Raw genomic sequence first — 13520 nt, forward strand, 5'->3', positions numbered from 1 at the left:
TGGTTCCCAGGGCCAGGAGGAGAGTCTCCTCTCCTCCACCCTGGGTACCAACCGCACATGATCCGCTTACTTCCCACATGGTGGGCATAGCCCCATGTGGGAAGTAAGCGGATCAATACATTCCTGTGTGTGCGGAATCCCAGCGATTCCGCACAAAGAATGAACATGCTGCGTTTATTTCCAGAATGTGATTCCGCCACGGAAAAAAATGCGGCATGTGCACAAAAAATGCGGAATGCATTAAAAATGATGGGATGCTTATGTAAGCGTTTTTCCGGCGGAAAACGTCCAAAAAAAAAAAAAACGCTAAAAAAGAAGCTTAAAATCCTTAACGTGTGCATATAGCCTTAGACAAACAGCACATACAGAACAGATGGACCTCCAGGAATACATGGTGACCCATGCACACAGGTGTTCATTTATAGCAAATTTCATGAAAAAAGATATGTACAGCTAGCTGCAATAAGTAGGGTCCACACACACTGCATGGTCATGTACATAGGCTGAATGTCAGGAACAGATCAGGGGAAATGTTACTCAAGAAAAAGTGGAATAGTAAAGAGGAAATAAATAAGTGTCTGACCACAAAATACACAGGGGAGATTCATCAGTGACCAGCGTGCGATCCTCATTCACAAGGACAATCTGAGATGACAGAGGATTTCCCACAGCGTTAAATACAAACATCATAACTGTACAAGATCGGATCAGCAGAAATCTGGGCCTGGAGCACATCACAGCGAACAGAACCACCATTACTTGGCAACATTTGTCCCTGACAAGGGGAGGGGGGGGTACTGTGCTTGTGGGGTCCACAGCTTGGGGCCAAGCCACAGAAATACCTGCATGGAGAATATGCACTGGATATTAAAAGAAAAATCTTCACATCCTTGTTAAAATGATTATTTTTTTAACGACAAAAAAATATCATATAAAGAAGAAACATCTACGAACTTTCTCCACCTTTAGGGTATGTGCACATGTTCAGGATTTCTTGTAGAAATGTCCTGACAAAAAAACAGACATTTCTGCCAGAAATCTGCATGCGTTTTTTTTTTCGTGTTTTTTCCGGAGCTTTCCCAATGCATTAAATAGCGAGAAAAAAGCAAAAAGTCCGCAACATTAATGAGCATGCTGCTTTTTTTACCGTGTTGCCTTTTTTTCGCAGAAAAAAACACATCATGTGCACAAAAATTGCAGAATGCATTCTAAATGATAGGATGCATATGTATGCGTTTTTATAGCAAAAAAAACACAAAAAAATCCTGAACGTGTGCACATACCCTGAAAGTAACCCATGATATTTAAAAATTGGTGAAAAATAAACAAATCTTTTGGGTAGAAAAGGATAAATAAATAACTAAAATAATGTGTCTGCATAAAAATGCACACCTTTAACCCCTTAGTGACAGCCAATTTGGTACTTAAAGGGACACTGTCACCTGAATTTGGAGGGAACAATCTTCAGCCATGGAGGCGGGGTTTTTGGGTGTTTGATTCACCCTTTCCTTACCCGCTGGCTGCATGCTGGCTGCAATATTGGATTGAAGTTCATTCTCTGTCCTCCGTAGTACATGCCTGCACAAGGTAATCTTGCCTTCCACAGGCGTGTACTATGGAGGACAGAGAATGAACTTTAATCCAATATTGCAGCCAGCATGCAGCCAGCGGGTAAGGAAAGGGTGAATCAAACACCCAAAAACCCCGCCTCCGTGGCTGAAAATTGTTCCCTCCAAATTCAGGTGACAGTGTCCCTTTAATGACCGAGCCAATTTTTGCAATTCTGACCACTGTCACTTTATGAGGTTATAACTCTGGAACGCTTCAACGGATCCCGCTGATTCTGAGATTGTTTTTTCGTCACATATTGTACTTCATGTTAGAGGTAACATTTCTTCGATATTACTTGCGATTATTTATGAAAAAAACGGAAATATGGCGAAAATTTTTAAAATTTTGCAATTTTCAAACTTTGTATTTTTATGCCCTTAAGTCAGAGAGTTATGTCACGAAAAAAAGTTAATAAATAACATTTCCCACATGTCTACTTTACATCAGCACAATTTTGGAAACAAAATTTTTTTTTGTTAGGGAGTTACAGGGGTTAAGTTGACCAGCAATTTCTCAATTTAACAACACCATTTTTTTTTTTAGGGACCACATCTCATTTGAAGTCATTTTGAGGGGTCTATATGATAGAAAATAACCAAGTGTGACACCATTCTAAAAACTACACCCCTCAGGCCATGTTCACACAGTGCGTTTTTTACTGCAGAACCGCAGCGGTTTTGCCGCTGCGGTTCCGCAGCTGTTTTCCATGCAGGGTACATAACAATGTAACCCTATGGAAAACAGTCACTGCTGTGCACATGATCCGTAATTTCGTTTAAAAAGCCGCGCAGAATAGCTGCGGCAAAAAAGGAGCATGTCACTTCTTTTTCCTGAACCGCAGCGGTTCTGCACCCATAGACCTCCATTGTGAGGTCAAAATCGCAGTAAAACCCGCAGATCAAAAATATATCTGCGGGTTTTACTGCGATTTGATGTGCAGAACCGCTGCAGCAGGAAGTGCGGGGGAGCGGGCGGAAGTGCGTGGGCGGAGTGTGGCTGCCCCCCCGTGCTCCGATGCCCCCCCCCCCCGTGCTCCGATGCCCCTCCCCCCGTGCTCCGATGCCCCCCCCCCCGTGCCCTAATCTCCCCCCCTTATACTTACCCGGCGTCCGTCCGGCCGTCTTCTCCCTGGGCGCCGCCATCTTGCAAAATGGCGGGCGCATGCGCAGTGCGCCCGCCGAATCTGCCGGCCGGCAGATTCGCTCCAAAGTGCATTTTGATCACTGAGATATAACCTATCTCAGTGATCAAAATAAAAAAATAGTAAATGACACCCCCCCCACTTTGTCACCCCCATTGGTAGGGACAATAAAAAAATTAAGAATTTTTTTTTTTTTTTTCACTAAGGTTAGAATAGGGGTAGGGGTAGGGTTAGGGGTAGGGTTAGGGGTAGGGTTAGGTGTAGGGGTTAGGGTTAGAGTTAGGGGTAGGGTTAGGGTATTTTCAGCCATTTTAGCCCTAAAAAGCTTCCTAGGAAACACACAGTCTCTGCATAGAAAACTGCATAAAAAAAGGATAAAAAAACGCATCAAAAAACGCATCAAAAAAGGACAAAAAAAGGACCAAAAAAAGGACCTGCGTTTTCTGCCAAGAGCTGCAGTTTTTTAAAAAAACTGTCCTGAAAAAAAAAGGATGGAAATCCTGAACGTGTGAACATACCCTCAAGGTTCTCAAAACCACATTCAAGAAGTTTATTAACCCTTTACGTGCTTCACAGGAACTGAAACAATGTGGAAGGAAAAAATGAACATTTACGGTAACTTTTTTTTGCAAACATTTTAATTCAGAACCATTTTCGCCCACAAATTCTTATTTTCACAAGGGTAACAGGAGAAATTAGATCACAAAAGTTGTAGTGCAATTTCTCCTGAATACGTCGATACCCAATATGTGGGGGTAAACCACTGTTTGGGCGCACCGCAGAGCTTGGAAGAGGAGGAGTGCCGTTTTACTTTTTCAATGTAGAATTGTCTGGAATTGAGATTGGACGCCATGTCGCGTTTGGATGTGCCTAAACAGTGGAAACCCCCCACAAGTGACCCCATTTTGGAAACTAGACCCCCCATGGAACTTATATAGATGTGTGGTGAGAACTTTGAATGCCCAAGTGCTTCACAGAAGTTTAGAATGCAGAGTCGTGAAAATAAAAAAATATTTTTTTTTTCCACAAAAAAGATTTCGTAGCCCCCAAGTTTTTATTTTCACAAGGGTAACAGGAGAAATTGGACCCCAAAAGTTGTTGTCCAATTTATCCCGAGTACGTTGATGCCCCATATGTGGGGGTAACCCACTGTTTGGGCGCACGGCAGAGCTCAGAAGGGAGGGAGCACCATTTGACTTTTTGAGCGCAAAATTGGCTGTCGTGTTTGGAGACCCCCTGATGTACCTAAACAGTGGAAACCCCCCAATTCTAGCTCCAACCCTAACCCCAACACACCCCTAACCCTAATCCCAACCCGATCCATAATCCTAATCACTAACCCTAACCCTAACGATAATCACAACCCTTACCCCAAAACAACCCTAATGTCAACCCTAACCATAACCCTAATCAAAACCCTAAATCCAACACACCCCTAATCCTAATCTCAACCCTAACCTCAAACCTAACCCTAATCCCAATACACCCCTAATCACAACCCTAACCTTAACCCTAATCCCAAACCTAACCCTAATGCCAACCCTAACCCTAATACCAACCCTAATCCAAACCCTAACCCTAATCCTAGCTCTAACCCTAACTTTAGCCCCAACCCTAGCCCTAACTTTAGCCCCAACCCTAGCCCTAACCCTAAGGCTACTTTCACACTTGCGTCGTTTGGCATCCGTGGCAATCCATCGTTTTGGACAAAAAACGGATCCTGCAAATGTGCCCGCAGGATTCGTTTTTGCCCATAGACTTGTATTGCCGACGGATCGTGACGGATGGCCACACGTCGCGTCCGTCGTGCACTGGATCAGTTGTGTTTTGGCGGACCGTCGGCACAAAAAACTTTCAATGTAACTTTTTTTGTACGTCGCGTCCGCCATTTCTGACCGCGCATGCGTGGCTGCAACTCCGCCCCCTCCTCCCCAGGACATAGATTGGGCAGCGGATGCGTTGAAAAACTACAGCTGCTGCCCACGTTGTGCACAATTTTCACAACGTGCGTCGGTATGTCGGGCCGATGCATTGCGACGGCCCCGTACCGACGTAAGTGTGAAAGAAGCCTAACCCTAAATTTAGCCCCAACCCTAACCCTAAATTTAGCCCCAACCCTATCCCTAAATTTAGCCCCAACCCTATCCCTAAATTTAGCCCCAACCCTAATTTTAGCCCCAACTGCTCTTCTCCTGCCGGCCGGCAGATGGCGGGCGCACTGCGCATGCACCCGCCATTTTCTTTTGCCAAGAAGATGCCGGCGGTCAGGAGGAGCAGCAGGAGGACCCAGGGACACTGGTGAGCATAATAGGGTCCCCGAACCCCCCTATTTTTCTGTCCTCTGATGTGCGATCACATCAGAGGACAGAGAATTACACTTTGCTTTTTTTTTTTTTTTTTTTGCGGTCGCCGGTAAACAGTTAATTACTGGCAATCGCAAAACAGGGGTCGGTAAAACCGACCCCGATCATGTTCTTTGGGGTCTCGGCTACCCCCGGCAGCCGAGACCCCAAAGATCCTCCCGGTGCCGGCCGGCGGGCGCACTGCGCATGCGCCCGCCATTTTGAAGATGGCAGCGCCCATCGGGAGCCACGAGGAGCACCGGGGGAGACAGGTAAGTATTGGGGGGCTACCTGGGACCCCATTTCTCTGTCCTCTGATGTGCGATCACATCGGAGGACAGAGAAATTTAAGAGAAATCGCGTTTTTTTTGTTTGTTTTTTTGCGATCGCCGGTAAACAGCCGAGACCCCAGAGAAAATCCGACTCTGGGGGGCGCTATTTACTTTTTCCACAGCGCCGTTAATTAACGGCGCTGTGGTTTAAGTACCCTTAGCGGCCGCCGTTAAAAGGCGTATCGGCGGTCGTTGAGGGGTTAAACTAATACTTTGTTGACATAACCGTTGAATTTATGACAGCATTCAGGGTCTATTAGCAGGGCACATCTAGAATTGGCGATCTTTGCCCACTCTTCCTTGCAAGAGCTCCAAATCTGTCAGATTGTGAGGGCATCTCCTGTGTACAGCGCCCTCTTCAGGTCACCCACAGATTTTCAATAAGACTGAGGTCTGGGCCATTCCAAAACCTTGATCTTAATCTGGTGAAGCCATTAATCGATTTGGAGATAAGCTTAGGGTCGATGGCTTGCTAAAAAGTGAAATTTCTCTTTGTTGGAAGCTTTTCAGCAGCAGCATAAACATTTTGAAGCAAAATTGACTGATGTTTGAAACTGGTCATAATTTCCTCCTACCTTGACCAAGGGCCCCAGTTCCAGCTGCTGAAAAACAGCAGCCAAAAAGTTTGTCCTTGGTCCCATTGGACCACAACACGTTTTTCAGCATGCTTTTGGAAGCCATGACGTAAGTTTTAGCAAAACATATCAGGCTTGGATACTTTTCTTTGTAAGTAAAGACTTCTGTATAGCCACCCTACCACGCACACCAAAGAATACGGGAGATTGTGGTCACATGCAGTACACAACCAGTACGGTACTGGCCACAAATTCATGCAGCTCCTTTAATGTTACTGGAGGCCTCTTTTCAGCCACATGGATCCATTTTCTTTAGGTGTTTTCATTATTGTGGGACGTCCAGTTCTTGGTAATGTCACTGTTGTGCCAAATTAAAGCCACTTCCTGACAAGGTCTTAACAGTGGAAATGTTTTTGTACCCATCTCCTAAATAGATAACTTTTAACATTGAGATTCCTTTGCTGTGTTGTAAACTATTAATGGACCACGATGTATGAAAATCCCTATTTATTATAATTGCCAGACCTGAAATAAGCACTTTTCACCTATTGTGTCCCCCCATTTCCTTGTAGATTGTAAGCTTGCGAGCAGGGACCTCACCCCTAATGTCACTGTTTAAATTGTCTTAACTTGTACTGAATTTATTGTCTGTACATGTCCCCGCTTAATTGTAAAGTGCTGCGGAATATGTTGTATATAAATAAAAATTATTATTATTATTATTATGTTTGCTGTAAAATGCAACTAGGAAAATGTCACGAACACCCTACTAGCACAACTAAACTTTATATGGGGTTAATCAAAACCACTGTACATGATGGCAGCTGTGCACCCCTATTATTTAACATGAGTTTACATGTGATTGGCTAATTCTGAGCATATACACATCCCCAATTATAAGAGGATGTTCACTTATGCAACCACATTATTTTATTTTTGTTAATTTTATTTTCACAAATTGACCATTAATGGATTTGTACAGATCGTGGGTGACATTAAAAGGTGAAAACATTTCTGAAAAGATTCTTCTTGGCATGATTTTTTTTTTACATGACAAAACCTGGTATTGTTTAAGGCGGGCTACTCATGGGGACATACTGTGACCAGGCAGCGTACTCTGCACCCTGTGCATTGTTAGGAAGCTGCCAATCAATGGTGGGGGCAGTGTTACATGGAGCTCATGGATATGGAGTATGAGGCAACTAGCACTGTAATAATCTGCCGATAAAACACGGATTGTAATAAAACACCACACAGCCCAGGAAGTCACAACGCTGGAATCAGGGTCTCTGATCCTAGGCAATAGAGGAGGAATTTCAGGACAATCATCTGTTAAAAAAAAGTTGTTTTATTGAAGATCCATTGAAAAAAAAAAAAAAAAAAAAAAACACACATGCAGGGGAACATAAAACGGACGTGTCTCTGATCCTACACGGTGCTGCTTTCTGATTAAATAGTAAAAGCCACCTGACAGATTCCCTTTAAATCCACGTAGGTGATAAATATCTGATCACTGCAGGTCACAATTAGTCTCTCTGTGGCCGGGAGTGGAGTATGGTGGTCGCCGTTACCTGGATACAGGCCAAAGACCAAAAGATGTTGAATAGAGCAGCAGTAATAAAGTGCAGCCATGCCAGTACATTTACTGCCCACAATAGTAAGGAGGATCAGGACCCCAATCAATGTGATTGCTGCTGCTCCCACTGATCAATGTCTTCAGTTAACACTGGTGTCACCCAGCTTTCCCACAGTCCTTACATACTGTGGTGAGAACCAGTCAAAGGCACCGTGGAGGTTGTCACCCAGCTTTCCTACAGTCCTTACATACTGTGGTGAGAACCAGTCAAAGGCACCGTGGAGGTTGTCACCCAGCTTTCCTACAGTCCTTACATACTGTGGTCACAACCAGTCAGGGGGCATATCAGAGGTTGTCACCCAGCTTTCCTACAGTCCTTACATACTGTGGTGACAACCAGTCAGGGGGCACAGTGGAGGTTGTCACCCAGCTTTCCTACAGTCCTCATATACTATGGTGACAACCAGTCAGGGGGCACAGTGGAGGTTGTCACCCAGCTTTCCTACAGTCCTCATATACGATGGTGAAAACCAGTCAGGAGGTACAGCGGAGGTTGTCACCCAGCTTTCTCACATACTGTGGTGACAACCAGTCAGGGGGTACAGCGGAGGTCGTCACCCAGCTTTCTCACATACTGTGGTGACAGCCAGTCAGGGGGCACAGCGGAGGTCGTCACCCAGCTTTCTCACATACTGTGGTGACAACCAGTCAGGGGGCACAGCGGAGGTCGTCACCCAGCTTTCTCACATACTGTGGTGACAACCAGTCAGGGGGTACAGCGGAGGTCGTCACCCAGCTTTCTCACATACTGTGGTGACAACCAGTCAGGGGGCACAGCGGAGGTCGTCACCAAGCTTTCCCACAGCCCTGGTGTCAGCCAGTCAGGGGGCACAGCGGAGGTCGTCACCCAGCTTTCTCACATACTGTGGTGACAGCCAGTCAGGGGGCACAACGGAGATCGTCACACAGCTTTCTCACATACTGTGGTGACAGCCAGTCAGGGGGCACAACGGAGGTCATCACCCAGCTTTCTCACATACTGTGGTGACAGCCAGTCAAGGGACACAGTGGAGGTCGTCACCCAGCTTTCTCACATACTGTGGTGACAGCCAGTCAGGGGGCACAGCGGAGGTCGTCACCCAGCTTTCTCACATACACTGGTGACAGCCTGTCTGGGGGCACAGCGGAGGTCATCACCCAGCTTTCTGACATACTGTGGTGACAGCCAGTCAGGGGGCACAGCGGAGGTTGTCACCCAGCTTTCTCACAATGTGGTGACAGCCAGTCAGGGGGTACAGCGGAGGTAGTCACCCAGCTTTCTCACATACTGTGGTGACAGTCAGGGGGCACAACGGAGGTCATCACCCAGCTTTCTCACATACTGTGGTGACAGCCAGTCAGGGGGCACAGCGGAGGTCGTCACCCAGCTTTCTCACATACTGTGGTGACAGCCAGTCAGGGGGCACAGCGGAGGTCGTCACCCAGCTTTCTCACATACTGTGGTGACAGCCAGTCAGGGGGTACAACGGAGGTTGTCACCCAGCTTTCTCACATACTGTGGTGACAGCCAGTCAGGGGGCACAGCGGAGGTCGTCACCCAGCTTTCTCACATACTGTGGTGACAGCCAGTCAGGGAGAACAGCGGAGGTAGTCACCCAGCTTTCTCACATACTGTGGTGACAGCCAGTCAGGGGGCACAGCGGAGGTCGTCACCCAGCTTTCTCACATACTGTGGTGACAGTCAGGGGGCACAGTGGAAGTCGTCACCCAGCTTTCTCACATACTGTGGTGACAGCCAGTCAGGGGGCACAACGGAGGTCATCACCCAGCTTTCTCACATACTGTGGTGACAACCAGTCAGGGAGCACAGCAGAGGTCATCACCCAGCTTTCTCACATACTGTGGTGACAGCCAGTCAGGGGGCACAACGGAGATCGTCACCCAGCTTTCTCACATACTGTGGTGACAGCCAGTCAGGGGGCACAGCGGAGGTTGTCACCCAGCTTTCTCACATACTGTGGTGACAGCCAGTCAGGGGGCACAGCGGAAGTCGTCACCCAGCTTTCTCACATACTGTGGTGACAGCCAGTCAGGGGGCACAGCGGAGGTTGTCACCCAGCTTTCTCACATACTGTGGTGACAGCCAGTCAGGGGGCACAGCGGAGGTTGTCACCCAGCTTTCTCACATACTGTGGTGACAGCCTGTCTGGGGGCACAGCGGAGGTCGTCACCCAGCTTTCCCACAGCCCTGGTGACAGCCAGTCAGGGAGCACAGCAGAGGTCGTCACCCAGCTTTCTCACATACTGTGGTGACAGCCAGTCAGGGGGCACAACGGAGGTCGTCACCCAGCTTTCTCACATACTGTGGTGACAGCCAGTCAGGGGGCACAACGGAGGTCATCACCCAGCTTTCTCACATACTGTGGTGACAGCCAGTCAGGGGGCACAGCGGAGGTCATCTCCCAGCTTTCTCATATACTGTGGTGACAGCCAGTCAGGGGGCACAGTGGAGGTCGTCACCCAGCTTTCTCATATACTGTGGTGCCAGTCAGGGGGCACAGCGGAGGTCGTCACCCAGCTTTCTCACATACTGTGGTGACAGCCAGTCAGGGGGCACAACGGAGGTTGTCACCCAGCTTTCTCACATACTGTGGTGACAGCCAGTCAGGGGGCACAACGGAGGTCATCACCCAGCTTTCGGACATACTGTGGTGACAGCCAGTCAGGGGGCACAGCGGAGGTCATCACCCAGCTTTCTCATATACTGTGGTGACAGCCAGTCAGGGGGCACAGTGGAGGTCGTCACCCAGCTTTCTCATATACTGTGGTGACAGCCAGTCAGTGGGCACAGTGGAGGTCGTCACCCAGCTTTATCACATACTGTGGTGCCAGTCAGGGGGCACAGCGGAGGTCGTCACCCAGCTTTCTCACATACTGTGGTGACAGCCAGTCAGGGGGCACAGCGGAGGTCATCACCCAGCTTTCTCACATACTGTGGTGACAGCCAGTCAGGGGGCACAGCGGAGGTCGTCACCCAGCTTTCTCACATACTGTGGTGACAGCCAGTCGGGGCACAGCGGAGGTCGTCACCCAGCTTTCCCACAGCCCTGGAGTCAGGTGACAGCCCTCCTGGTCCTCCATGACGTCACAGCCAGCAGCCGTTGCCATGGTGACAGGAGGTCGGCGCCTCACCTGGTGAAGAAGTCGGTGATGCCCATCTTCCAGGGCCGGTCTCCATCCTGGTCGTCGGGCCCCGGGCCGCCCCCCTCGGCGAGGCTCAGGCCGTCCGCTAGGTGGTCGGGGGCGCTCTGTCGCCGGCTCACTTCGTACGTATTCCGGGAGCTCAGAGTCACATCCAGGAAACGGAACCGATCAGCCTCGGCGGACACGAAGTAGCCGGCCACCGTGTGAGCGCTGAGCGGGGACGAGTCGCAGCTGGACGGGCTGAGCGGCGGGGTGCAGGCGGCCGGGGCGGAGCAGCACTGCCGGTGACAGGCGCAGCCCCCGCTCACCCCGCCGTTCGGCAGCTTGGCCCCGCCGGGCAGGTAGCCCAGGTCCCCGTTGGTCAGCCTCATGCCCGGAGCGCTGATGTACGGCCCGGTCTCCTCCTCCTCCGCTTCCTCCCCCTCCTCGGTCACGTTCTCCCCGCAGCGGCCGCCGGCATCCTCCGGCCCAACCATTTGCCGCTCCCCCCGCCACCTTCAGGCACGGCCTACAGGAGCTGCGTGTGACGGGCCGGCCCCCGGGAGCGCTGCAGGGGCCGCCGCTGCCTGGTCCCGGTGTAGTGCTCCGTGGTGGTGGGCGGCCACCGACTGCTTCACAAGTACATCCCCAGCCAGCCCGGGTGTCTGAGAGGAACGTCCCTCCCTGCTGCGCAATAGGATCACGTGACGCGTCAACACGGAAGTCCTTGGATTCCCCGGGCCCGGTGGATTGTGGGAGTTGTAGTTTCGAGCCATGTGATGACTACTACCCGCCGAGGCTGACTGGCGGCTCCGTTCTGTGGTATTTTCCTCTTGTGTCGCGTCTAAAAGGAATCTCTTATGAAAAGTCAGCCTTCCACAACGTAATTGTCAGGGCCTGACAGAATGAAAGCTGAAATCTAATCGGTTGCTATTGGCAACATACCTAACACCTTAAAAATAAAACTGGGACATGGCTCGTATTTTAGCTCAAGCAGCAGCCAGGCGTCGCATCATTTTTCCAGTTGGGAGTATCTAGTGGCCAAGCTTCCTGGAAACAAGCTGTGCTCTATAGAGGATAAAGGCTTCCCGCCTCTGCACGGGGGAATCTCGGGCCATCTCTGCTGCGGTCTCCCATTCTTCTCCTGCCGTGGTGGAGTCTGATCGGCGGAGACATCGTTCCCAGTGTCTTGCTCAGTCTGATTCTGTGCAAAGGGTTACTGCTGTTTTTCTAGCTTCTGCCATTGAAGCCAGTGTTGGGCAGCAGCGAGCAGACGCTTTTGGGACTAAGTCCTGCTTTTCCCATTCTGAGCATGCCCAAGGCAAGATCTTCCGTTGGAGATCGAGGGTCACATGCTCAGATACTGCAGCAGATCCCATTGGTCCTCCAGGAAGGTCCTAAAGGTGCTCAACTTCTGTGGCAGCTTTCCATTGGTCCTTCTGGGAAGGTCCTGTACATGCTGCAGCTATATAAGGTTCGCATGACTGCACGGCCACGCGCTAGTGTAGACGTGTGTGTGTTGATGTGTGAAAGTCGTTCATTAATTATCCCCTCCCTTGTGTATGACTGTTCGTGTAAGGTGGATGTTTGCTATCTAGCGCCCGACTTAAGCCATCAGCACGTAACACACAAAACAGCGTCTATTGCTGTGACCGCCAGTGCGGCGCCGTGCGCTTTCACAGCGCTTTCCTGACCCAAGCCTGGGTGGTTAGTGGAGTCCGCCAGAGCGGCACCGCACGCACTCCCATGCATCTAAATAATTATTTTGGTTACGCTGACACCCCAGTTGCGGTGTCGAGCGCAAGAGGTCTAATTGTACTCTAATCCCGAGTCCAGGGATAGATGTTATGATCTGGTGGCCTTGGAGCAGCATGAGACGTACTCTCGAGAAGGTGGCACCTGTACTGACCGCAAACCCTGAACTTAGCGCAACTAGAAGTAGCCGTGGGGGGTACCTAACGCTCCCTAGACCCCTCAACACAGCCTAAGAATTAACTACCCCTAAAGACAGAAGCAGGAAACCTATCTTGCCTCAGAGAAAATCCCCAAAGGATAGACAGCCCCCCACAAATATTGACTGTGAGAGGAGAGGAAATAACATACGCAGACATGAAATCAGGATTTAGCATAGGAGGCCATACTAGCTAAAAAGAAAGGATAGAACAGAGTACTATGCAGTCAGTATAAAACACTACAAAATATCCACCACAGAAAATACAAAACACCACATCTGACTAAAGACATGGAGGGTATATCTGAATCTCCAGAGACACAGCTAGGCTGCAAAAAATCCTTCACAACAAAGCTGGACAAGACAAAACATGAAAAATGCACAGAACTATAAGGTCCACAGCATGTGGACAGCAAAAACAAAGCCAGGACTTATCTTAGAAGAAAAGCACAGTGAACAGGAGAGACCAGAAGGGATGTGAATCCTCCAAAAACAATGGACAACTGGCACTGACTAAAGGAACAAGCAAGGATATATAGCCCAGCCCAAATTGCAAAAAATAGATACACCTGATAAATGCTGCGATCCAACTACCGCAGCACTACCACTCATAACCACCGGAGGGAGCCCAAGAGCAGAATTCACAACAGTACCCCCCCCCCCCCCCCTGAGGAGGGGTCACCGAACCCTCACCAGAGCCCCCAGGCCGATCAGGACGAGCCAAATGAAAGGCACGAACCAAATCGTCAGCATGAACATCGGAGGCAACAACCCAAGAATTATCCTCCTGGCCATAACCCTTCCATTTG

General features: G+C 49.4%; 1 protein-coding gene across 2 annotated transcripts in view; it reads right to left on the reverse strand.

The window, feature by feature from the left end:
- Positions 1-11390, reverse strand: part of TBC1D12 (TBC1 domain family member 12) — a 130863-nt gene extending 119473 nt beyond the window's left edge. For both annotated transcript variants that reach the window (XM_069753458.1, XM_069753457.1), the window contains exon 1: positions 10770-11390. In XM_069753458.1, the coding sequence (XP_069609559.1) occupies positions 10770-11257 (488 nt within the window). In that variant the 5' untranslated portion in view covers positions 11258-11390. The remainder of the gene's footprint in view (positions 1-10769) is intronic.
- Between the last annotated feature and the right edge of the window lie 2130 nt (positions 11391-13520).

The sequence above is a fragment of the Ranitomeya imitator genome, chromosome 2, assembly GCF_032444005.1.
Source record: "Ranitomeya imitator isolate aRanImi1 chromosome 2, aRanImi1.pri, whole genome shotgun sequence".
Classification (NCBI taxonomy): Eukaryota; Metazoa; Chordata; class Amphibia; order Anura; family Dendrobatidae; genus Ranitomeya; species Ranitomeya imitator.